The sequence below is a fragment of the Ornithodoros turicata genome, unplaced genomic scaffold (genome assembly GCF_037126465.1).
Source record: "Ornithodoros turicata isolate Travis unplaced genomic scaffold, ASM3712646v1 Chromosome48, whole genome shotgun sequence".
NCBI classification, from domain to species: Eukaryota; Metazoa; Arthropoda; class Arachnida; order Ixodida; family Argasidae; genus Ornithodoros; species Ornithodoros turicata.
The window spans coordinates 247,833-272,766 of NW_026999378.1; the positions used below are offsets into that span (position 1 = coordinate 247,833).

The window sequence follows — 24,934 nt, forward strand, 5'->3', positions numbered from 1 at the left end:
TCGTCCCATGTGAATTAAAGTAGCACAGAAGTCATTTTTAACACCCTGTTTTCTTCCAATAAAACTGTTAGGTAGGCCAGTAAGATGCACCATGCGAAGTATTTCACACCACAGAGTCATAATTATCGCAGAAATTGAATTTAAAGTATGCCGCAAAAAGCGACCCTGCGCAAAGGCAGTGAAGAGCAGTACCAGCCTGTGACCTGCCTGGAACCTCGCGCTGACCACTGATCTCTATAGTATTGGCTGGATCGCACATAGGGTGCTAGACAGAGTGGTCACCGGCCGCCACATTGGTGGGCCCAACGCATCCTGTCGTATGCATTTAGTTCAAACGGGGCTGCCAGTATCTTTTAAAATTCCCTTTAAATTAAAGGGCATGTCATCCGATTTTGTTGCAGCTTTGAGCACACTTCACACGGACAGAAAAAGAGGGATAATTTTTCGCAGGTAAGCTCTTTATTTTGAGGAAAAATCTGTTTATTCGTATCGCATGCATCTGACAACCCGGACTTGCTTGCATTGCTACTACGTACTAAAAAAGTATGTGTTGCTGCTCCTATCAATCTCAAAACCACGTATTTTCTATAAACAATGCGCTTGTGCTGCAGGTTCCCCTCACAGTCGCTCAGCTGCGCCGAAGAAGCGGATGCAGAACCTGCGCCAATATGCCAATTTGTTCCACTGTTCTTTTAATTTGTGAGGTACGGTGGAAGTAAATAAACTGACGTGTTAACCTCGTATGTGCAGTCACTCCTACAACGTGTGTGATAAGCCATGCATGTACATGATGTTCATGCACAGCACGCTTCGAATTTCTGTAATGAAACACGCTGACAGCTGAACAACTGCAACGCACTCGTGACAATAACGTTATTTTAAGATGAGGAATGGGGAGTTTCATTGCCAGGGGCTATACTCCACCCCTTTGCTGGTGGTCATGTGGTGAATAAAATAATGAGCTCCTTATCCACAATAAAGATCGAGTGTCTTGTTGTAGAACACACACAGAGACACTCGTAGAACATAATACAATAATGGAAAAACTCAAACGAGAACCATACAACACCAAACCACACAATAACGGCCGAGAACCGCGGAACACCGAACAACAAACGAAAACAAACAAAAAATATAAAAGTGAAAGTACCTCACAATAACAAAGAGTGCGAGACCTTTCTGAGCAAAAAGAATTAATTTTATAGGTTGACATTCACCGAATTCACCTTCATGCGTACGCTCCCTGTGCACGACACTTACGACCCCCTATTCGGAATACAGGCAGCGGAGAAGAAAAAGAAGGCAATCACCATTAAAAACTACAGGAACACAACTGAAGCACATTTGGAATGCATCAGCACACTGATTCCGAAGGAAGATGCGTGCTAGTCAGCAATGAGGAGCGTTTAGAGCGCAATAAATATTCCAAGTCAAATCGCTTCCCATTATTTCCTATGGGAGAGCCGGCGCCAGTGGGCCCTCCAACATGGGGGCCGGTTGCCGCACCTCTCTACCACGGGCCCTCTCCTATGCGCGATCCAGCCTTGATACATAGAGATCAGTGGTGCTGACGCTATAAGGAGAACACTCGCTGATTGGTCTACCCAGCAATGTTGTCTTCTACTCCTCTGTCGTCTGCTACTCGGCTGTTTGGGGTTCTGAAAAAGCCTCTCTCCTGGCTCAGTAATAATTCGGCCGCTCCTTCGATTCCCAATTCTCCGGGAGAACTGGCAAAACTGGTTTGCGGCGGCAAAGGGACAAGGCGCTGACCCCCACTGACCGGCGAACCAGAACGAGTTCTCCTTATAGCGTCATCGGTGACGTGGCATCGTACCTTCTCATCTTCATAATACCCGGAGTGGCGAATTAAGGGTGAAGGCGCGGACCCATGTTTATGCGAGTTTTTTTCTGGGAAACAAATTGCACACATCAAAACCTTTAGAACCATTCGGTAAAATGACACACACACATTCACCAGACGTCTTAATCTGAAACTTTTCTGGATGGCCCAAAAGTGAAGCAAATTTAGCGACGGTTTTCGTATGCTCACAGAACATGAAATCCCTGAACAGTGTATTCATGAAAACGCTGACTCACCGTTTGTCAGAGGGTCAGCTACGTCACAATGGGTTCCAAGTTGAGACAGAAGAGGTGCCAGTGAGAAGTTCCTGACGAATCTTGCGTCTTTTTCCTTCTGAAGAAATATGATATGCATATTCAAATACTTTCCAGATTTAAGATGTAACATGTGGAAGATGTAAAGGATGATACACAAGGTTCAGCTTTCCCCTTTCCACCTTTTCCCCACCAGAAAGCCATGGGCAGTTTGTGCAATGGACGACATCTGCTTAGCTGGCAGGCAATTCTATAACAATGATTATGTAAATAGAATTCTCAGTGCGCGTGTGTGCACACGTCGCTTATAGACACGCTTAATTAATTTATATATTCGCAGTATATTACGAAGCACCACTTGGCCATTCAAGTAGGAAGAGCACGTACAGAGTATCCCAGAAAATGTCCCATTGAATTATAATTTTAAAAAAACTACGCCACCTAGAAATCACATGGTCAACGGCATTTGTTCTTACTAGCTTCTTGCCACCTGCTGATGTGAATGTCATCTAACTTAAGTTTTATTACGCGAATTATTATGAACGGAAATAAAAAATTTGTAACGTAAAGGTCTGTCCTTGACCCCACCAATGTGAATCATGTGCCAAATTTATTCAAGTTCATGATAAATGACGGGGAAACTGAGGATCCATCCTCATAGCACTCATGGACTTTCTGAGCCCCTTCGTGCAGTCTGATGGAAGGAGGTTTGCTAAACCTAGCCTACAGAGGGATAGCAGAAGAAGTGACAGTTCTTGAAATTGGGAGAGAGAAAGCATGATTACAGTGGAAGCGATAAGCCATCCCTGTTTTATCTCCTTCTGCTATACCTCAGTGGGATGAGTTTAGGATCCTCCTTTCATCGGGCCGACAGCAAGGGTGCACAAAATACTCATCCAACGCTACGCTCTGGGCGTTCTGAAAAGCATGATGTTTGGCTATTTTTTCCTATGGGATAGTTCCTGGACATTCCTGACAATTATAATTAATTTGACTAAATTTGGTAAAATTAAAAATGAAATAAAACAAATTAAATTTACCGAAGATACGCTCATCCTTGATCGCAATTTTGAAAATGAGCAAAAGGATAGAACCCTTCTCATGTGGGGCATGTTGCAACCTTCGCTGTGGCTAGAGGTCCGTCGGATAGACCCAACTGCTTATGCAGTGGGGTCCGTCGGACTGTCCATGGTATGAGGAACGCGCCTGAAGCCGGCACTGTCCAGAAGGTGCGCAGGAAGGTGGAATACGAGCTGCACGAAGATAACTTGTAGGACTTATCCATCTTACTTATCGAACCTATCTTATAGTCTCAGTTACCTATACTAACGGAACCTAACTTAGAGTTGTACTAACTTGCAAAGTAATTATGAAAGATGGAAGTCACTGAAAAGTGCTATCCACCTGTAGGACTCGAACTCAGATCTGCTGGATTACCGTGGGTTCGAGTCCTACAGCTGGCTAATCTTTTCAGTGACTTCTATCTTTCATCATTACTTTCTTAGACACTTGAGGCTTTGTATGTATTTGTCCTTTCTATGTGTCTCCAGCCTCAGGACATCAATTGTCTCATGCCGCAAACAAAGCTAAGTTTCACTACCCTGACTAGAATAACCTAAACAAACCACGACATTGGGAAGCCGACTTGCGGAATGGTGAAGCCAACAAACGAATGCCCGGCCGATGTCACTTGTACTTACTAAGTAATGTTTCAGTTATGTTCCTGTCATCATTATGCATCAAGTTAGGCGCCCATTTGGCAAAAGCGAGCATACAGTTGTCAAGACACGCACGGGGGATACCGTGATGTTGAAAGATCCTACCTCTAGACACTTCCTATATGAGTTGAGGCAGGGGAACAGTTTACTTTAACAATTTACTTAAAGAGTACATATGGCTCGTGCTTAATACCTCGAGGCCGAGACGCTAACTGATCCTCTCCTCGGCCGTCCGGAAACCTGAGAGCGCGCTAAGAGCGACCACAGGTGTTCAAAATACCGGATGCCTGTCGGCTCGCGTTATCTGATCCTTGCGTGCCGATTCTGTGTGCGTCTGTGTGAGCTATTTGGCTGAGTCCGTCGGGTTGTACAATCTCACATCCCACCGGTGCTTAAGAAGACCAAGTCTCTTGGTCGAGACACAAACTGCAAAATGCTGCACGAAAGTCTAATAAAGTTCATAGTCCTGAAGATGAGATGGGCATCTCCTGGAGCGTTGAGGGCGGTGCTCGCTGCTCGAATGAGAAGGCAATGAAGAAGCCTGAGTGTCTTCAAGATCTGCCGGTTGTGTGTCGTGGTTGGGCTCTGGAATGGCGACTGGCGAGACTGGGGGGTTGTATGTCTTGATCTGTGACACATGCACCGTTCGTGGCTGGTTCAAGAGTCGTGACCCATAACTTGACACACGAAGGGCTTTGAAGGTTCCTGGGGTCAGCTGTTCCACCAAACGGTACACACCGTTAAAACGAGGTGACAGTTTTCCATGTGGCATGGGTACTTGGCGTTTGACCCACACAAAGTCACCAACACTGAAGTTGTGAGGCCGGTGGCTGCGGTCATAGATTTCTTGCCGTGAAGCCTGGGCTGCTTCGGAATTAGCGGCTGCTTCGGACCGTTGTGTCGCAACATCCAGTATGCGTTCAGCAAAGTCCGATTGCTTAATGGGGCGATGGAGCTGCAGAGGTATCTTAGGCACATAGCCAAACAACAGCTGAAATGGAGTGAAGCTCGTGCTTGAGTTCACTGAGGTGTTGATAGCGAAGGCAGCTTCGTGAAGTTTCTTGGGCCAGGATAGGGGTTCTAGAGCGCAGATTTTGCGTAAGGCCGAGAGGAGAGTCCCATTGCTTCTTTCGACAAGGCCATTACCTTCTGGCCGATATGCTGTGGAGTAGTGAAGCTCTACACAGTGGAGTCGCATGAAACGCTTGAACTCTGTCGACTCAAAGGCTGAGCCGTGGTCAGAGAGGCAGTGGTCTGGTGTACCATAGGTATAAAATACCTGATGCAAGTGCTTTACAACGTCTTGTGCTGAAGTGGAGTTAACTGCAGCTGGTGCAATGAAGCGAGTTGCAAAGTCAATGACGTTCAAAATGTACTTAGCAGACGAGCTGGGCGGCATGGTGACGTGGTCAATGGCAATGCTTGAGAAAGGGACGTCAGACGTGGGCATCCTGCCAAGGTGACCGACATTGCGTGATGTCGGGCGATTGTACTGCTGACAGGTTTGGCACGATGACACATAACTTTCGACTGATTGTTCCATGTTTGGCCACCAGTAGCGGGCTTGCACCGTTTGGAGTGTTCGCTGTGTACCGAAATGTCCTGCAGAGTCATGCAGCGCTTGAAAAATGGCAGGGCGTAGTGCTGCTGGGGCGACAATGACATATACGCCTTGCGAAGTTCGACGGTACAAAATGTTGTCTATGACGCTGAACTCTGACGATTCCTCTTCACTGGAAAGGTCCAGAAGAATTGCGTGGCATTCAGGATCTTCCTGCTGCATTGTAGATAGGGACTGAGAGGACTGTGTGGCAGCACATGACAAACGAGATAAGTGGTCTGCCACCACGTTCTGCTGACCTGGGCGGTGCTGAACTGAAAAGTCAAACTCAACCAGATCCATTACCATAGAAGTGAATCTGCGAGAAGGCTTTACGCTTTTTGTCAGGCATGCTACCGTCCAATTGTCTGTTATGAGGATGAATTTTCGGCCAAGGAGATAATGACGAAACTTTGCTGTAATGGCCCAGTGCACGGCTATACATTCCCACACGTTGCTGTGTAGTTTGCACTCGTCTGGCGTGAGGGCGCGGCTGGCATAGCTGATAACAACTTCTTTGTTGTGGTGTAGCACTGCACCTATGGCAGAGCCTGATGCATCCGTGGTAACTGTTGTAGGGGCGTTGGCATCAAAATGGGCAAGAAGTGGAGGCTCCGTGAGGGCCCTGCGTATCGTTTGGAATGCCTCTTCACACTCGGGGCTCCAGTAGAATATCTTGGACTTAATAAGGGTCTGCAGGGGTGCTGCAATTTTAGCGAAGTCCTTGATGAAGCGACGGTAGAAGCTGGCAGTTTGAACCCACGAGAGAACTTGCTTCTGAGTGCGAGGAGTTGGGATACGACTCATAGCAGAGGCTTTGTCTGGGTCTGGACGATGACCTTCGCTTGATATGACGAAGCCAAGAAACTTGATGGACTGTAGACCAAAGCGGCACTTGTCCAGAGAGACTTTTAGTCCACTGTCTTGGAGAAGCTGGAGGCCTTCTTGGAGAATGCTGGCAAATGTGCTAAAAGACTGAGCGTAGATGAGGACATCATCGAGGTATACACGGATACCAGATTTGTCCGGGCGAGGCGCAAGATCGTGGAAAACTGTTTGCATGATGCGCTGGAAAGTGGACGGCGCATTCTTCAAACCGAATGGCATTCGTGTCCACATGTATGTGCCATGATGAGTAATAAATGCTGTCTTTTCGTAGTCCTGAGGGCGAAGGCTGACTTGCCAATATGCACATTTCAAGTCCATTGTTGCGAAATATGCGCAATTTGCAACGTCTTGGATAATGTCTTCTATGATGGGCAAGGGGTGCACGACAGAGATCGTACGTTCGTTTAACGGGGCGTAATTCACGCAAAGCCGTTTGTTGTCTCCACGTGACACTACAACGACGGGAAAGGCCCATGGTCCCGAGGCGGGAAGTATGATGCCTTGGTTCAAGAGCTTCTTTATCTGGTTTTCAATGAACTGTCTGTCTTCCGTCGTATATCTGTACGGGCTGCGGCTATATGGCAAGGCATTGGGCAAGAGGTCGATGCGATGCTGCGTACCCGCGAAGTGACCAAGGTCGTCTTCGTGGCGTGCGAATACATCCACATGTTTAGCCAAAATATCCGTTATGGTTGACTGCTGGCTGGTCGATAACTGATCTCCTATGTGTGCTGCTGGAAGATCTGGATGAACTGGAAGGAGCAGAGTGCCAGCTGAGGGCGTAGCGTTGGCATTATGTGAAGGCAATGGCGGAGCTTCCTGAGCCAGAGTCCGCCACAGTGGCTGGTCTGGTGAAGGCAAGGGGTCTTTTTGTAGGCAGTCTGGTGACGCAACTTGCACTTGTGCAGCGAAATTTGAGTGCGTCAGAATGACGGCATTAGCCATTTGTGGAGCTAGCTTCTGAGCTGCGGTGACTATCACGCCAGAGGCCGCGTGCTGGAGCTGGACTGGCCTAGGGGGTTCGAAGATGAGACGGGCATGTGCGTATTCGAACCAATCTTCACCAATGATGAAGGGAAGAACATTATGTTCCAAAACGGCAGCTTCGACGATACCCGTAATAGTACCGATCGCTATCTTCAGCAAGGCTGTGCCTGCTGGGAGTACTGTGCTACCTCCAACGACAGCGAGTGGCGGCATAGTCCAAGGATTCAGCATGTGACCAGGGACTAGAGATTTCGAGATCAGGGTGATCTTTGATCCTGAATCTGGGAAGGCTTCACATTCTCCTATTCCCGTGACACTGGCAGTAAAAAATGGGCATTGCAATTGTGATCCCTCTAAGGCCATTGGAGTGCTGTGCAAAGAGGGTTGTGACGTTGTTGGCGGGCTTGGGGTGCTTACTGACGAAGGCGGCGAAGAGCGGCTGCTGCGGCACTTTGATGCTAGATGACCAAGCTTTTTACACTTGTAACATACTGCTTGTGACAGGTCTTGACCACTGCGAAAAGCTGGTGCACCGTACTGGGCTGAAATAGCTTGGTACCTGGCTTCCTGCTGGTCTGCTGGCAAGTCCGCTATGCGAGGACGAGAATGTGCTGATGCAACTGCTGACGGTTGGGAAACTGACGCTTGTGTTGATGGTTCCGATGGCTTAGTTGTCCGAGGCGACTGTGTGGCAGGCTTCTGTTGTGCAGATGTCGACGATGAGGGACTTGCGTTGTTTTGCTGATAAGCACATTTGTCGAGACTGCAACAGGTCGTGATAAAGCCTTTGACCGTTTGTGGCCTGTTGGCTGCTAGGGCTGCGGAGATGTGTTGCTCACGTATACCTTGAAGCAAGTAGTCAATTTTTTGCGCGTCACTGAGAGTGACAGGACAGCGTTCAATGACCCGTAGCTTCGCAAAAGCGTACTGATGGAGAGACTGACCATGTTCCTGAGTCACTTTCATGACTAGGTTTTGCCACTCGATCAGGGTCAAGTCCGGAGAAAACGTTTCTTGAAGAGCTGCGCTCCATGTTGTCCAAGTGTCAAACTGGCTTCCAAACGCGAGGTGCCAATTACGAGCAGCGCCTTTCAGCTTGCTTGCGGCAATCAGGCGGGTCGTAGCGTCCTCCCAACACGCAAGTTGCTGGACACGGCGAACATCCTCCAACCACATTTTAACATTTTGCTTCCGTGAGTCTTCGAACTGTGGTATGGATGATGACAGATCCGGCAGCGTAGTTAGAGTTGTCGTCGGGCGTGGCATATGCTGAAGCAAAGCTGACAGGTTTTGTAGCGTGGCGGGGTCCAATTGTACCGCGGGGGCACCTGTGCTGATTGAAGACGTCTGTTCGAGAGGCGGAGACGCTTCACGTTGCGCATTAATATTTGTCATCAAACGTTGCACGAGTTCATCCTTCGGACCGGCACTGTCCAATTGCCGTGCTTCCAGTTCTTCTCTGAGAAGTTCTACACTGAAGCGCGACATTGTAGCAGCGTCTAACTGTTCCCAAACAATACCTTGCATGGCGTTGAAACGGCGGGGCTTGGCGTGTAGATCAAATGCTTGGCAAGGCGATGATAAGGCTTCAAAAGGGCTTGCTGTTGTGGCTGAATGGCTGGCTAAGGCTCATGGTCGACTGCGCCAAATATGAGTTGAGGCAGGGGAACAGTTTACTTTAACAATTTACTTAAAGAGTACATATGGCTCGTGCTTAATACCTCGAGGCCGAGACGCTAACTGATCCTCTCCTCGGCCGTCCGGAAACCTGAGAGCGCGCTAAGAGCGACCACAGGTGTTCAAAATACCGGATGCCTGTCGGCTCGCGTTATCTGATCCTTGCGTGCCGATTCTGTGTGCGTCTGTGTGAGCTATTTGGCTGAGTCCGTCGGGTTGTACAATCTCACACCTACAACATTTAATTACTCATCCAAGATGAATTATGCGGGCTAATGTCGAGATATAACTTACTATTTTGCGTAGATTAGCCCCGCTTTTCTCACTTGAGCATGCGACCTGTGTCTTGCTCCTTCAGGTCCTGTTCTGGGTTCTTCTCCAACTGTTTTGTTGTCCTGGATAATGCTGGTGCACTAAGGGGGCACGGAACGAAGGATGTTTTCAAAATAATGAAGATCCCAATAGCTCTTCCACTGATGGAGCACCTCATTTCAAATACCTCGAAGTGAAAAGTAAACGCTCGAAGCTATTTTGCCACTACTAGAACCGCGCTGAAGCTTTAAACTTTGTGCCGAGCATGTGTGTTTACGGGTTTATTTACCGCCATGGAGGAAAGGAGGAGGAGGAAAGCATGGTGGCCGATATCCTCGCGTGGCGCTAGCTGTAAGGAAGTCACGGTGAATATCAGAGTGGAAAGTTCATTTTCTACTGATTGGAACCCTCGACGTGCGCAAACGAAGCGCGAAAAAACGAAACACTCTAGACGAGCTCAGACGCGCAACCTAAAATGTTTCGAATCACATCAAGCCGGAGTCAGACAGGTGCTTATTCCCCGACAAGGTGAGGCTTAAATTATCGACAAAAGTTCCAAAATTACAACACACAATAAAAAGTTATCAATATAACGCTGTTTATATTGCGCTATATTATGTCGGAACACTTTCTTGAGCATGCTACACGTGAAATGTCATGTGGATGTGTATAACTGTGAGGATGAAAAAATGACTAGGAAGCAAGTGAGCTGGTGAAGATGATGCATAATGTAAAAACATAAATATGTCCGACATGATAAATATGTCCGATGTTTAGACACAAACACGACGTCTCATGAGACTTCGTGTTTGTGTCTGTCCCTTCGTGTTCCCTAGTCTCGGGTTTTTACATTATGCACTGTGAGGATGTTCTGGGATGTCTGGGAAGTTGTGTTCTTCTCTCAGGGGTAACGCGGTGTCTTTGCCGCACTAATGCCTTTTCTCTTTCTTTCTGTCTCTCTCTCTCCTGTCCTGACTTGTTGTGTCCCATGTGGTGCTCTACTGAGTGTCACAATGTCGCCATGTGACATTATCGCCAGACTGTGACAATTGAAAAGCGATAAAACCCCAGGGATGCAGGGGTGCTTCGTGTGTTTGTCGTCCTTTTGTGTCCCCTGCACTGGGGTTTTATCGCTTTTAAAATGTGACAGTGATGGTCCCCTACGGATGATGTCATCTGAATAAATCCTATTGAGTGCATGTGCCGATTATAATTGCGGGGGGGAAAAAACCGACATGATGGAAATTTTATCTCACGTTTACCTTTTTCAGCGTGTGAACCACTTGGGAGTATGATGCCATCCGGAATTTGTCCAGAAAAATGCTGCTAAGGGCACCGACCATGACAGACATTAAAACCATTTTCAATTATATTTGAGACCCGTTAATATGACCGCAACTGCAGATATTGGTCATAAAGCGCACTATATGACGCACACACACACAAAAAAGCAGAAAATGTGGCTAGCACAGGGCTGTGCTACAATTTATTGCAAACAAGACACATTTTGAACAAGAGCTTACTTGTGAAAGAAATCCAATCATATTGTCTGCTTAGTTTGAGGGAAGAATGCATGCGTTCATCCCCAATTTGTGTAAAAACTATCTGACTTCGGGTAAGCGACTTGTCATGTTAGCAAGAGGTATTTACCACTTTTTTGCGTGATTTCCACTTGGATCGTCAATCACTAAATACACAAACAACTAAATAAACCAGGCATGGCTATAGGTGACCTGTGTAACGGAAGTTGGGTAGCTTCGTACAGACACACTGAGAGTGTCATTTGGGCATGCTAATCATTGAAATAGAATTGATCATCAGCTACTTAGATTTTATCCATTAGACACATTAGACATTGAGAAGAGTACCTAGGAGAGGGGGGAAACACCCTCCTCGCTTATCACCCCTTACATCTTCCAAGTACTGCGCATTAAAACCAGGGAGTACTCCATTACAAGTTCTCCATTACACTTTCTTCAGAAGGAAAACAATGTCTATGCAGGATTTCGTCAAGGACCTCTCACTGGAACCTCTTTTATCTTAACTGATAACCCACGCAGACGTAGCTGACCATTCAACAGACAGTGAGTCGGCACTTTCATCAATATACACTGTTCAGCATTTTCAAGTTCTGTATTACACTTATGGATACTGATGTCGTATTTTTTTGCTTCCGAACCCACTTGTCTCTTTCTCTCTCTTACCTTACATGGGACAAGGACAGCATACAGTTTACTCCCCATGAAGGAAGAGGCAAGAGATCCTTCAATCCTTGAGTCATCACGTTCCATCCCCTTGGATTCACAACCTGAAGAGATGCAGCTCTCCTCAGAGTTCAGTGGCCAGCTCGTGAGAATAAAATTGGAACCACCTGATGATTCATGTCTACCAGAAGAGGGCCAGACACAGCAGCAGCACTGCAAGGAGTCTTCGTCAGGAGGTGATGCTGATGGTAAAATTTTTCTATAAACTGTACACTGGAGCGGTGAATGTCCTATAGATATAGGTATGAATTTTGGGGCCAAATGCCTGAAGAGGATTGGAGAGGGGGAAATTGGGCGCTATTTTTAGTTCTGTAACACGGGATGTAAATTGCTCACCAAAGTGCAAGGTTGGGGTAGTTTGTGTAGCATAACTAAATTTAGGCTGCCAAGAAGACGACTGACAAAGAAGGCGACACGCAACAGAAAAAGCTTCCTCTCAACTGACGAATTTAATCAGAGGAAACAAAACACAACCTGACCTACAAGATACGATGACGTCAGCAGCAATGACGGCAGGTTTAGCACTCTCGAGCAACGATATCCGCTATCTATTCATCTCTCAGTAAGATAATCAAATTCCGCAGAAGACGAGGCAATTGACGGGGAGCTGACACAGTCGGGGCCTTGCTGAAAAATGTTGACGTGTATCTCCCTCACTGTCTGATTGGGATGCTTGGTAAGAGTGCACGCGCGTTCAAACAACGGTGTACAACCGCAATTCCACGTGCTATATTGGGCAGACTGGAAGGTGTCCTAATGTTAGATTACTTGAACATGCGACAGGCAATGAAAAACGCACCCAGTGGTCACCTTGCAGTACACATTAGGAATTGCAGTTGTACACCGTTGTTTGAACGTACGTGCACGCTTGCAAAGCATCCCAATCAGACAGTGAGGGAGATACACGTCAACATTTTTCAGCAAGGCCCCGACTGTGTCAGCTCCCTGCCAATTGCCTTGTCTTCTGAGGAATTTGATTATCTTACTGAGAGTTGAGCAGATGGTTGATATTGTCGTTCGAGTGTGCTAAACCTGCAGTCATTGCTGTTGACATCATCGTGTCTTGTAGGTCAGGCTGTGTTTTGTTTCCTCTGATTAAATTCGTCAGTTGAGAGGAAGCTGTTTCTGTTGTGCGTTGCCTTCTTTGGCAGCCTAAATTTAGTTATATAAATTGCTAATAAATAGTGCATGTGGTATGGGGTACCGTCTCGTACGTGATAGGAGTTCAGAAAGAAACCGGGTTTAACCAACACCACCTAGATGGAGAAAGTCTGTGCATTACCTCCTCTCCCTTCTTCGCAACATGAACATATAAAGTAAGAATTCGTCCGCTACTGCGATTTACCGTTCTGCGAACTCAAGTACCCGTAAATGATTGCAGCTCATCTGGAACCTGCAAGCTTAAATATTTAGGCAAAAAGTGCGAGTGCAATCAGTTTTGAGAACGATTTAGACCGTCTGGCGCTTTATCTCCAAGTTTTCCCATTTAGTATGCGGGGATATTCAATCAACTTGCAGATGACATTGGTTCTCCTCCGTGGCCACGACCGCTGAAAGCACGTCTGTGATTGGCTAGGGCTGTTGAAACCACGATCCTCATTGGCTGACTCTTAATTGTTACGTCACGTCGACGAGCATGCAGGCTTTCTGTATCCTGGTGGTGTTGGTTTAGCCGGAATCGGCCCAGACAGATCCAGGAGCGAATAATCGGGCCGGATCGAACTTTTTCTTTTTTTTTCTAACAATCACTTTTTTCCCCCGAATATCGTACTGGCTTATCACACGCACCGTTGCGGATTGTGCACTTGACTTTGTACGCCCTGAATGGAGCAGCAGCTGTAGGAGACGCACGGACCTTTCGAAGGTTCCGCGCTCTTCCGCGAATCCGTTGCTACACGTTCGCTCACCGAAACTGAAACTAGCACGCAATTGTGTACAGGCTAAACTAAAATGAGCAGTTTGCTCGCTTCGTCGTCAACACCGTCGCAGCTTCAGTCGTAGAAATCTTATGAAGACAGAGAGGCTAGAAGGAAAGGCGGGGGAGGAGGATCGGAGGAGAGCAAAGAACTTGAAGGGGTCTTCCCTCCCTCTTTGAGTGCACTCGGAGGCAGCCAGGTTGAATCAGCCGAGGAAACTGTGCGTATTTTTAGCCCGTGAAAGCGGGCGCAGTTCCAAACACTGTTGGCAACCTTTGCTCCTCCGCTTCCGTTGGCTACGGATTTTGTGGCTACCCCTCCCTATTCAGGCTAGTAGCCACAGCTGGTCGGGGGGCAGCTGGGGCCCCATGTGGCGTCCATGTCACATCTTTTTTCTTTTTCAAATCTTGGGGTTCCGTGGATTAGGGCTGTGTGTTACTGCTCCAAGAAACATTTTTAGCCTGAATTTTGACTCTGAGTTTAAGAAGGTTTAAGTTCTACTTAGAAATTTGAGTGCATCCAGGCTAAGGACCATCATTGGTCGTTGCAGCATGCCACAATAGCCCCATTCCTTCCTTCGTTAACCATAGCATACCTGCCAACTCTCCCGATTCATCCGGGAGACTCCCGGGTTCGAACCTGTTTGTACGATTGTACGACAGAGAAGCAAATCTCCCGGAAAATGCAGTTTCCCCTCTATATCTCAAACACCTGCATTTTCTCTGGACACACAGAAGAAAGCGTCAATCCAATACCAGCCCAATTGCCATCGGCATCGCTGCCACTTCCCGGAGCCTCTATGTTACGGAGTTCAGGGGTTTTGGTCATGGATCTAGTTCTGGCACTTCTAGATTCCGGGTATTTTTTCCATGTTTTTGGGCGACAAAGGCGCCTTTGCACTGTTTCTGCCTTGCATATTGCACATCATGGCTGAGTGTAAGTGCAACAAGTACCTACACGTGTTCCTGAAGCAATACACGGATGAACTGGGCACCATGTGTTCTGCACAGTTTACGGTTGCGACACCAGCATGGAGGGTGGACCGACCGACCGACGCTGCAAAGCGTACTGCTTTGCAGCGTCGGGAGTTGGAAACGCGGAGGAGGATTGTGCTTTAAACTAAGTCGACCACAGTTGTCGGTGAAATGGGAAACCGCGCACAAGAGCTCATGATATGCGTGCTGAACTGACCACAGCGATGTACAACTGTGACTGATGGTTCTGACGTATTATGCAAGCAACTTTTTTAATGACTCGTTAACTAACTTGTTCAACAACTATTATGTTTAAGCTCTCCTGGGAAGTCCAGATGGGCTTTTGAATTTCAGACACATTACTGAGGTAGTGCTGAGCGAGTAGTGTTGAAGGTGAGGGCAGTTCAGCATCGCAAACAGAGCAGAGACATAGTTTTGTGTCTTCACGTTCTGTTCAGAAAGTGTCGTAGCACAGCTTGACATCCAGATAGTTTCTTGGAGAGGGCAAAGTCCGTTGCTGCAAAACTTGTGCCCGATGAGCCTGCTGGGGTGAAGTGTGCTCCTGTTACATATGCAAATAAAAGCCTCTCAACAACGGCTTTGTCCTACCTCCTGCTTTTGAAATCTCCCTAATTTGGATGTTCCCAAGTTGGCAGGTATGCAATAGCCGTACTCAGGTAGGAGGTGACCCAGGTTCAAATCCCGACACCGGCGGCTGCCTGGGATGCTTTCCTTCGGCTGTCCTCAGATGGGGGCTTTAGAGTAGTACAGAAGTCATTTTTAACCCCCTGTTTTCTTCCTATAAAACTGTTAAGTAGGCCAGTAAGATGCACCATGCGAATTAATTTACGCCGCAGAGTCATAATTATTGCAGAAATTGAATTTAAAATACGCCGCAAAATGTGACCGTGTGCAACGGTGGTGAAGAGCAGTACAGGCCTTTGATCTGCCTGGAACCTCACACTGGCACTATAAGGAAAACGCTCGCTGATTGGTGTAGAGAAATGTTGTCTGCTACTCCGCTGTCGTCTGCTACTCCGTTGTTCGGGGTTTCGAAAAAGCCTTTCTCCTGGCTCGGTACTGATTCGGCCACTCCTTCTATTCCAACTTCTCCGGGAGAACTGGCAAAACTGGTTTAGGCAGCTAAGGGACAAGGCGCTGACCCCCACTGACCGGTGAACCAGAATGAGTTCTCCTGATAGCATCATCGGTGACGTGGCATCATACCTCCTCATCCTCGTTATAGCTGGAGTGGCGAGTTGAGGGTGAATGCACACATCAAAACCTTTCGTGCTACTCGGTAAAATGACACACACACTTTCATCAGGTCTCTTAATATGAAAGTTTTTTGGATGCCCCTCTGTACTCCTTTAAGGCAAATGTTCAATGAAGTCTGCCCAAGAGGCACGGGTCCCCTTGCCATATTACTGACATTGCCTTCCTACGGCAAGCAGTTCCACCACCACCACCACCACCACCTAGAGATGCAAAATTTCTGGAACTTTTGAATCGCTAGAAAAAAAACGTTTTTCCTTCTCCTTTTTTTTCGAACAATTGGAAAAAACGGAAACAAACGCGGTTACTGCTGAGTCGAAGCATTGCCGGCCAAGCCACAGCATACAATGAGCTAGAAACTTTAGTAGTGTTCCTCCTCTAGGCATGAATGCGGAGCAGAGCATCCTATGATACTGCTCTCTACTCAGCGATAGGTAATGGGAACAACCCGTCCACTCCAACCAGAACTCCGACATCATGTGAACGCGATGGCGATTGCTTGGAGTAGCTAGACGGAGCTCTAAGTTGGTGGTTGTTGGAGGATTAGAGGCATGTAAGGCACTGTTGCTGGGTTGGAACGCATCGAAGGCAAGAAAATTTAATATTTGAATTTTGTCGCCAGGAAATTTTGGGCTATTTTTCTGGAGACAGAGGAAAAAAAAATGCAACAATTTTTTTTCCAAAATTTCCGTTTCTCTCTCTCTCTCTCTCTCTTTTTTTTTCCGGGGCTTTGCATCTCCACCACCGCCACCATGCTCTCGCAAGTATACATGCACACATGCGTATGCACTTCTTCATGCTGTGATTATTGAAGAAGCATGAGAGCGACCTTTAACTTGGCCTGAAAGACTGCTTCTTCTGTGAAGCTGTCCACCGAGTCACTGTGCAAAATGTTTTTGCTCTGCAGAGTATTGTCACTGCGCAATAAAATATACAAAAGACAGTCTGACAAAGCAGTCGTGGGCGAGAGACAGGAGCCCCGCATGACATAGAAACTGCTTGGTGCCCTTTTCCTTCGTTTTTTCTTCTCGGCTCACTTGCCGCTTATACATGCTGGAGCTGTGCCATTGGACGTCACTGGTCACGAGCCGTAGCTCGAGATACATCACGCAGCCTTTCGCTTCGCTTCGGCACCCTAAAGCACGGACCCCATAACAAGCAACATGCGACGCGCTGCAGAATTTGTCGCTGTCGCGTCTGGTCATGGCGCGACTTCCTGGTCCATTTGAGCAGCGACATTTTGTCGCCGAGAAATGATGTTTTTGGAAAAGCAATGCTTATTTTATTCGAGCTAAGTTGTAAATTGCCATAAATATACCAAAAATAGTATTTCATTTGTCAAAATGAGGAGAACTTGTAATGAAGGTGCTACGTAATATTCCCCGTAACGCAGTGGCGCTGCGGTTGAAGTTCTCAACCAGTGTTCCCAATGCCCCGCCCACTTCTTTGTCTGCTACTTTTGTTGGTTGCCCTCTCCACCCTTTCCCTTGCCCACGCGTTCAGTTCCTCTTTCATGCCGCCAAATGTGGCTGATTTTGTCAAACAACAGGCAGCGAACTCGGCGACATGCTACAAATATCTACTGGGAGTAGATGCAGAAATATTCAGCCGCGACAAAGCTTTTTTGACACTCGTGTGGCGGCAGTGACGTCGATTTTGTCGCTTCTCGCGTGTATCTGCCGCGTGTCACTTCTTATGGGATTCAGGCTTTAGGATGTGAAGGGGAAGAAGCAGTCCTCGAGGATCGTGACAATCGTTAGACGGCGGTGGCGCTACAGGCTCCCCCTCTAGAAGCTCGGAGAGCGCACACAAAAAGTGTCTAAGACATGTAGAGGAACAACACCTCCTCTACAAGGGTTCTTTAAAGGTGTGTGGAACAGATCCTTGCGCGTGCTCTGTAGGTCACGTCTGCTCATCTTTCTTTCGCTGGAGTTCATTTTATTCGTTACAGGAGACGTCGCAGCTAAAAACAAAAAATATTTTGGGGTGGTGACCTCGAGTGATTCGGTGCTGCTCCACGGAAAAGCAGTCCAGCAACACTGAGCTGTACCTTGCCGGTATTCCTGGTATTGCGACTTCCTGCAGCTCTTTCCTCTTACCACCGGCGAATGTTTTGGAATGGAATCGAGGAAGCAGATGAGTGGTCATCCATGTAGCACGAAGAAGTTAAAAAGCGCCTGTGTGAAAAAACGTGTCACGAACGAGACTATCCGTGATGCGATGCCTAGTACAGGAGGTAGCAGACGGAACCTTCATTACTTTCGGTTTAGTTTTGAGCTTCCCAGCTCTTTTAGCAACTAACAGGCCTCTAACAGCCAACTAGCTTTACTTCTCGTTTTGAAAGAAACTATCGATCTTAATTACGAAGCCATTATAATAGTTTTGGATTGTCCCGGAGTCTCCCTTTAAGACATTCCTGTTTTGCCAGTTTAGAAATCCATGTACCGGGAAAATGCGGGCTTGCTGGATGTTATTCCGGTAAATTCGCTATCTACTTAGCGCATCTGTGCCAGGTGCGTGCAGACCAGGGTTGCGGAATGTGAGCACCCATTCCAATTCCATTTCGAGGAATGAAGATTTGCGATAATTCCATTCGTTTCAATTCCTCAGAATGAAAAGGTATGAAGGTCAATTTCCACTCCTGGAATGGCATGGCAACCACATTCCATACACTTAATTTCACCAATAAAGGAATTAGGACCAGTAACCGTACCAGCTATAATCCTTCACGTATAATGTCATTGTATGTTGTCGCATTTATCTCACTAATATGTTCTTGGCAAAGTTGCTCGTTTATTGTGATTATGTTGCGTCCGCATGTTTATCAATTGTTACTGTGCTTTGACCTTGCATCGTGTCCTGCTCACTCCCCTCTTTAATGCCCTCTGGGCCTTGAGGGTATATTTTTAAGTAAATAAAAATAAATAAAGGTAATTAACATCAGTTAACGGGGAATTGAGAGTAATTAAGGATAGTAAACATAATTAAATGTAATTACTGCATCTAAGCTGCAGTTACCTAAAGTACTTAAAGGATAATTGAAAGTAATTGAGGCTAATTAAATGGACTTGCATATTGTAATTGAAAGTGTCAAACCAGAAATGAAGCATTGACTAGAGGTGGGCAACCGGAAGTGGACACTCGGAAGTCAAGTAGGGCCCGGAAAAGGCGGTTAATGCTAACGCATTTCTCTCGCGTTACCCGCTAAATCACTAGTGAATTTATTATTTATTTATAAATACTGTTGGCCCTTGATCGGACATAACAGGAGAGATACAATCCCACACATATGAACTACAGTAATTTTTAAGCACAGTAACTTCAGTGTCAAACACAAATACATTCAAAAGAAAACCTGCAGTTCCTGCATACGCCAAGAAGATTTGCAATGTGACTTACTTGTGTCCTTTTTTTTGTTTTACTTGAGGAGCAGCAGTTGGGATGTGTCACATTAAAGAGGAACCTCGAGAGGATTCCTCAAATGAAGGTCCACTCATAGAAGTCAAAACAGAACCTTACAACATTACGGTCTTGGCAGGACAGGAACAAATGGGACACAGCTGTGACTCAACACCACAAGGTAAACACAAAATGGTCAAGGGGATTTCGTCAACACCAAATTGAACGGCACAATATGGACAAAAATTGGCGTGCAATGGAAATGGTTTCAAGTTTTCTCTCCGTTACGTATCAGTTTTTGAGCATGTATGGAAGATACCCAAACTAGGCGAAATAGACCTGGAGGTCCTTTATACAATTCCGCATTACTGCAACTTTTGCAGACTTTGGCCGCATAAACAACTACACGTAAGGATGTTTGTGAGTGAGAAGATTAGGAACAGTATATGCAACCAGAGGAATCAAGTTCAAAATAATCCATGGTGCACAGTGTGTCTCCCTTCATGTGCTCCCACAACGTTTAGCTCTAACAAACACGCCTTACATCTTCTAGTGTTACTGTATTGAAAAGTACAGTGCTGGACAAAATTTTACTAAACACGCTTTGGTGCATTCCTTCTCCAGAGTGATGCCCCAGCAGCGAATAGGACCATGCGGACTTGCAAACAGGTTACTGTGTTACCTAGGCACATGTCTAACACTGCAAATCCCATTGGCTACTGGCATAGAGAAAAGAATGTGACAGAGTGAGTTACATAGTCCAGCACTGTATGAGCGAATGATTATGCGTAGTCAAGGTGTGTTTACAGAAAGAAAGCTTCCATAAAATTCTCACTTTGTATTCCGTTTGTGTTTCTACCATACAAGTGGGATATCTGTCCTGCAGAGTTCTTCCAGAGCACAGACCTGCAGCATCACGAGAGGACCCACACAAGCGAGAAGTTGTACAAGTGCAATGTCTGCCCTGCAGAGTTCAGTCTGAGTGGGCACCTACAGGCTCATAAGCAGACACACACGAGCAAGAAGCCATACAAGTGCGATCTGTGTCCTGCGGAGTTCTGCCGGATCTGGAATTTACGGGATCACAAGCAGAGACACACGGACGAGAAGCCAAAGTGCGATGTCTGCCATGCAGAATTCACCCGGATGTGGGACCTACGGGAACACAAGCGGAAACACACTGGTGAGAAGCCATACAAGTGTGATGTCTGCCCTGCAGAGTTCAGCTGGAGAGAGGGCCTACAGGTTCATAAGCGGACACACACGGGTGAGAAGCCATACAAGTGTGATGTCTGCCCTGCGGAGTTCACCCGTACAGGGACCCTACACCGTCACAAGCGAATACATACAGGCGAGAAGCCATACAAGTGCGATGTCTGCCCTGCACAGTTCACTCAGAAAACTGTCCTGCTGTGTCACAAGAGAACGCACACCAACGAGAGGCCATACAAGTGTGATATCTGCCCTGCAGAGTTCAGCCAGAAATATAACCTGCAGCGTCACAAGAAGACGCACACAGGCGAGAAGCCATGCAAGTGCGATGTCTGCCCTGCAGAGTTCAGCCAGAGTGGGCACTTACAGCATCACAAGCGGACACACATGGGAGAGCAGCCATAAAAGTGGGACATCTGTCCTGCAGAGTTCAGCCAAAGCATGGAGCAAGAAGCCATACAGGAGCATTCTCTGTTGTGCAGACTTGAGGCAAATCACAAACCAGCCCCTTTGCAAGGGGGCATTTATGAACATGAAGCCATACAAATGCAACCTCTGTCCTGCAGAGTTCAGCCACTGTATGGACACACAGCAGCCATAGAACAAGCTGCTAACAGAGCAGGAGCTAGCTCAGCCAGTGCATGGACGTGTTATTTTCACAATTAGCCACAAGGCACCTGGGCTAGCAACAGTACAAGTGTGGAGACTGTGTACACAAGAAAGAGGCCATCCAAGGATCAGTTCTGTTGTCCTAAACGCGGAGGCCTGAAGAAGCACGTGGTCATGTGCAGAGGGGGAAGGCTGTAGAGACGCAGTTCGTATCCCACGTCATTCTGTCGGATGTCGTGAAACTCGCGTGCATGAACGGACTGAGGTTGAAAAAGAGTTGGAATGGTGTTGGATGATGCATGTGAAATATCAGGAAACCCAGAGTCGAGAATGACGTCTGCTTAGGGATCCCTGTGAGACAAGCCTGTGTGCCAGGAGAGATTATAACCACTTGTGATGTTTGTTACAGCAGGTAGCTTTATAGGGACTGTGCGACAAACTGGTGGTGCCGCGATGTGGCTTTGCGTGATAGCCGCTGGTTCTCTAGCTTTGTTTACATGTGAAGTGCAAGCGTCTTTTCCTTGCCACAGTGGAAGTGCCGCATCACTGACTCTGCAAGTACCTAAAAGAACTCTTAATTAGGGACCAGATGTTTCATTTCTCGTGATTTCTGCGCTTCCAATCGGGGCTCGGAACCGTTATTTTGGGGGGCTTCGGTTCAAGGTTACTGGTTTGGTTTGGATTCAGTGCAACCAAAATAATGGTTTACGGTTTATGTGTGCTGTTCTAATCAGTGTACCACATGTGAGAGGTAATATCAGGTTCCGGCAGTGGCTTTAGTCCTCCTTCCCTCCTCTTACTCCCTCGCCTTCCCACTTCATATGCAAAGAACCATGCAGTTGACAGCGGATAATCCTTTACTGTACCGAAACGTGCTGGGAAATGGCATACAGCATACCATTCAACTCCACTGCAAAAGGCTATCGCAAATTTCTAAAGAAAAACAGGTGGAGAAAGCGGTCACGTGGTAGATTGTGTGTAGGCCGGCACGCTGCTCCTCACTGAAAAAGGGCGCTCCTGTGTTTCTTTCCTCCATGATCTGAACCACATGCCAACCTCTTTCCCTTGGTTGCTAGAGGATTGCATTGCCTGTGGATGTCACTATGAACTATTAAAATTTAAGTCGACTTCACACAGCGATGCTGAATGAAAGGAGGCAGCCGAGGCAACAATGCAAAGTGTAGCTGTCGTGTAGCCCATCTTTTCTTTCACACCTCGAGGCACAACAATGTACAGGGATGTCGTGAACATTTTGGAGGCAAGGCTGTAGGAGGCGCATGGACTCACCGCTCCTTGGTTTCGATTTGTCCGCTCTACGAATTCGGCAAGATTCTGAGCGATGCAGAGAGCTGGTGCGCTGCAGTCGATGGAGTGGGAAGGTATGGGTGTTTTTACCGTTTGGTAAATCGGTTACCGCGTCAAATTTTTTCGGTTCCGTTACGGTTTGTTCAAGTGGAGAGAAATCATGTCTATGGATTGGTTCCGGCAACGAGCCCTGCTTCAAATACGACCGAGGGTGCTGGAGGGTGCGAGGGCGAATAGTGTTTGTGACGCGCATGAGGCCATTGCATGAGGTGTGCACAACATGAATGAATATATTCAATTTCTTCAGTTCTAGTTTCGATTAAACCGAATGAGGACCTGCAAAATGATCATATATTGATTATAAATGATAATTTACAGTTGCCGCTTTCATGGCTGTGTAACGCTGTTACGGATCTGCATCCTACAAGACGACAGCTTATTTCGAGATGATGGGGTGTTTCATCACCAATGCCAGATCTTGAAAAATTGACAGAAATGTAAACAGTAAACATTCCAATCGCAAAACAGGATTGAAATTTCGCGTATGGAACCCTTGAGCGAGGACTAAATAAAATAATTGTAAAATAAAATACAACTGTTTTCCGAGTCTGGTCTGTCACTTTAATGGAAAGTGGGAGGATGTAGTAAATTTTGAACTCTCTTCAGAAACCTGCACCATTCTTAATGAAGATAGGGCACGAGGACGAGGCACGAGGAGGAGTGGCTTTGATAACACGAACTTCCAATACGATAATTGAACCCTGACAGCAACTCAAAAGTTGATATTGAAATATATCAAGATTGAAATAAAGAATTGGCTAAAAAAGTGAGCGAGGTCAGTGCCACCGTATTGCCAAATCCAGTGTGTGATCTTGAAACGCCAATCTAAAAATGCTATGATCTATAGCGAATTGTACAGCCGTTAGTACAGCAAGTTGACAGCCTCCCAGGGACTGATCTCTGAGCTTAGATCACTCCTGTTAAAAATTGACTAGCAGTCAGATTAATAGCTGGCAACCCCCATTTCATCTGTGCATGTATTGTGCATACTACCGTCCGTACTATCCAGTCACATTTCTGCATCGGCATAGCACTAGTACAGCTTTGAGGTATTCAAACAATACTAGGATCTACTAGTGATTACACAACACTGGATACGGATGCCAGTGACTTGAGAAAACCAATGTAGTAGCCTAAATATACCAGGTGTGTCAGTTAAATCCCCGGGTAATTTGTGAACGGCTATACCAATCGAGTAACTTTCTTTTTTACAAATATCTGTTCGATACCACCTACAAGCCGTGTGAATGAGTTTAAATAATTCAAATAATTTTTGTGAAAAACATGACTTCTAAAGCGGGGCCCCGCCTGCATTAAAATGGGTACTGGGTGTTGTTTCCAATGCAGCCCCCAATAGACGGATTATCTCCGATGAATAGAAGGATTAGCCATTGTGTAGGGTACACCACTAGAGGGCGCTACGAGCAACGCTTTACCACTGGGGCCGCTGTTGTCGCATTCCGCAGATGACGTCATTGCTCCTTCGGGGGGGCACGGTGAGAGATAGCGGGAGGCATGGGATGGCGATGCGAAATAGAGCGCCCTTGGCTGTGGTGGCGCTGCGAGCGATAGGGCAGCCGCCCTTGGTGGCGGATCTCCACGGCGTTGTTAAAGGGACGGTCTCGTACCCCCTGCCCCTTTCATAAAGTGTACCATTCGATTGCCCTTTGTTGAAAATGGAATACTGCTAATTTACCCGACAAAACACGCCACAGTTATTAAATAACCGAATTAAATTGATAAAGATTGCAGAGCATGTCGCGATCTGTGTTGGCAACAATAAGAACGGCCACGTCGCCCTGCGGGTAAGTCCGTGATAGGATACAGAAATTGTCTGCTTTTGCGCGCGCTAGTGCATCGGCGTGAGCAGACGAGTTTCAGAAGTTACCGGGCACCGCGGCAACTCTCGTACATTTTCTTTCAGTTCTAAGGCGAAAAACGCGCATTCTAAGTAGTGGCAAGCATGGTGGTTCAGAACAACTATGTTAAAGGGGTACAAAACAGGTCGAGGAACATTCTCCAATAATTATGCTTAATGAAAGAACGTAGCTCACGATATCCAAATATGAAATTCTTTTGCTTCTAGCGAGCGTCTTTAACACGAAACAATGCCATTCAAAGAGCATAATCCGCGCGAGTCTCACCATATCCTTGGAACCGAGTCACGTCATTATATTCCAGCGTATAGCAACACCGAATTCTAGGCGCTGGAAGTGGGGGAGTTTTCGCTCTCCTAGCCAATGACGGACCCCACTGAAACAAGCTGCAGCTCGCGCGGGAACCGGTTGTGGGGACATCGCGGTGACCTCGCGGAGCAATACAGCACCGGAAACATAGTGCGCACGTGACGCAATCGTTTGCAAAGAGTCGGACGGTTGATGTTAGGCTGGTTAGGCCACTAGGAAAGTCATTGATATAGATGAGAAACAGCAGAGGTCCGAGAACAGAGCCCTGCGGTATGCCGGATGTTACTGGGATTTCGGGAGAGTGGAAATTGTTACACGAAACAAAGAGCGACCGTTTTGTAAGAAATTATTCTATCCACCGGAGAACATGGTAATCCAGATTTAGAATGGAGAGCTTATATAGAAGTTTGTTATGTGGGACCACGTCGAATGCTTTT

At 46.8% G+C, this 24,934-nt stretch overlaps 1 protein-coding gene across 5 annotated transcripts; it reads left to right on the forward strand.

Moving 5' to 3' along the window:
• Positions 1 to 9,493: 9,493 nt before the first annotated feature.
• LOC135374224 (zinc finger protein 239-like) lies at positions 9,494 to 22,857 on the forward strand. 5 transcript variants are annotated; one of them, XM_064607228.1, is made up of 5 exons: positions 9,494 to 9,825; positions 10,569 to 11,381; positions 11,522 to 11,749; positions 19,154 to 19,306; positions 20,012 to 22,857. In XM_064607228.1, the coding sequence occupies exons 3-5, from the start codon at positions 11,539 to 11,541 to the stop codon at positions 20,740 to 20,742; spliced, it is 1,095 nt and encodes a 364-aa protein (XP_064463298.1). In that variant the 5' UTR covers positions 9,494 to 9,825; positions 10,569 to 11,381; positions 11,522 to 11,538; the 3' UTR covers positions 20,743 to 22,857. The 5 variants fall into 5 exon arrangements, with proteins under 5 accessions (XP_064463298.1, XP_064463296.1, XP_064463299.1 ...); XM_064607226.1 differs by having other exon boundaries at positions 9,495 to 9,825; positions 11,517 to 11,749; XM_064607229.1 differs by having other exon boundaries at positions 9,495 to 9,825; positions 11,517 to 11,749; positions 19,160 to 19,306.
• The last annotated feature ends 2,077 nt before the right edge of the window (positions 22,858 to 24,934 follow it).

Bases quoted from the DNA above. Each gene is read 5' to 3' on its own strand.
- LOC135374224 (XM_064607228.1), top strand. From the start codon at position 11,539: ATGAAGGAAGAGGCAAGAGATCCTTCAATCCTTGAGTCATCACGTTCC. The intron at 11,750-19,153 runs GTAAAATTTTTC...GTTTTACTTGAG, and splicing joins GTCAGGAGGTGATGCTGATG to GAGCAGCAGTTGGGATGTGT. The intron at 19,307-20,011 runs GTAAACACAAAA...TCTGTCCTGCAG, and splicing joins CTGTGACTCAACACCACAAG to AGTTCTTCCAGAGCACAGAC.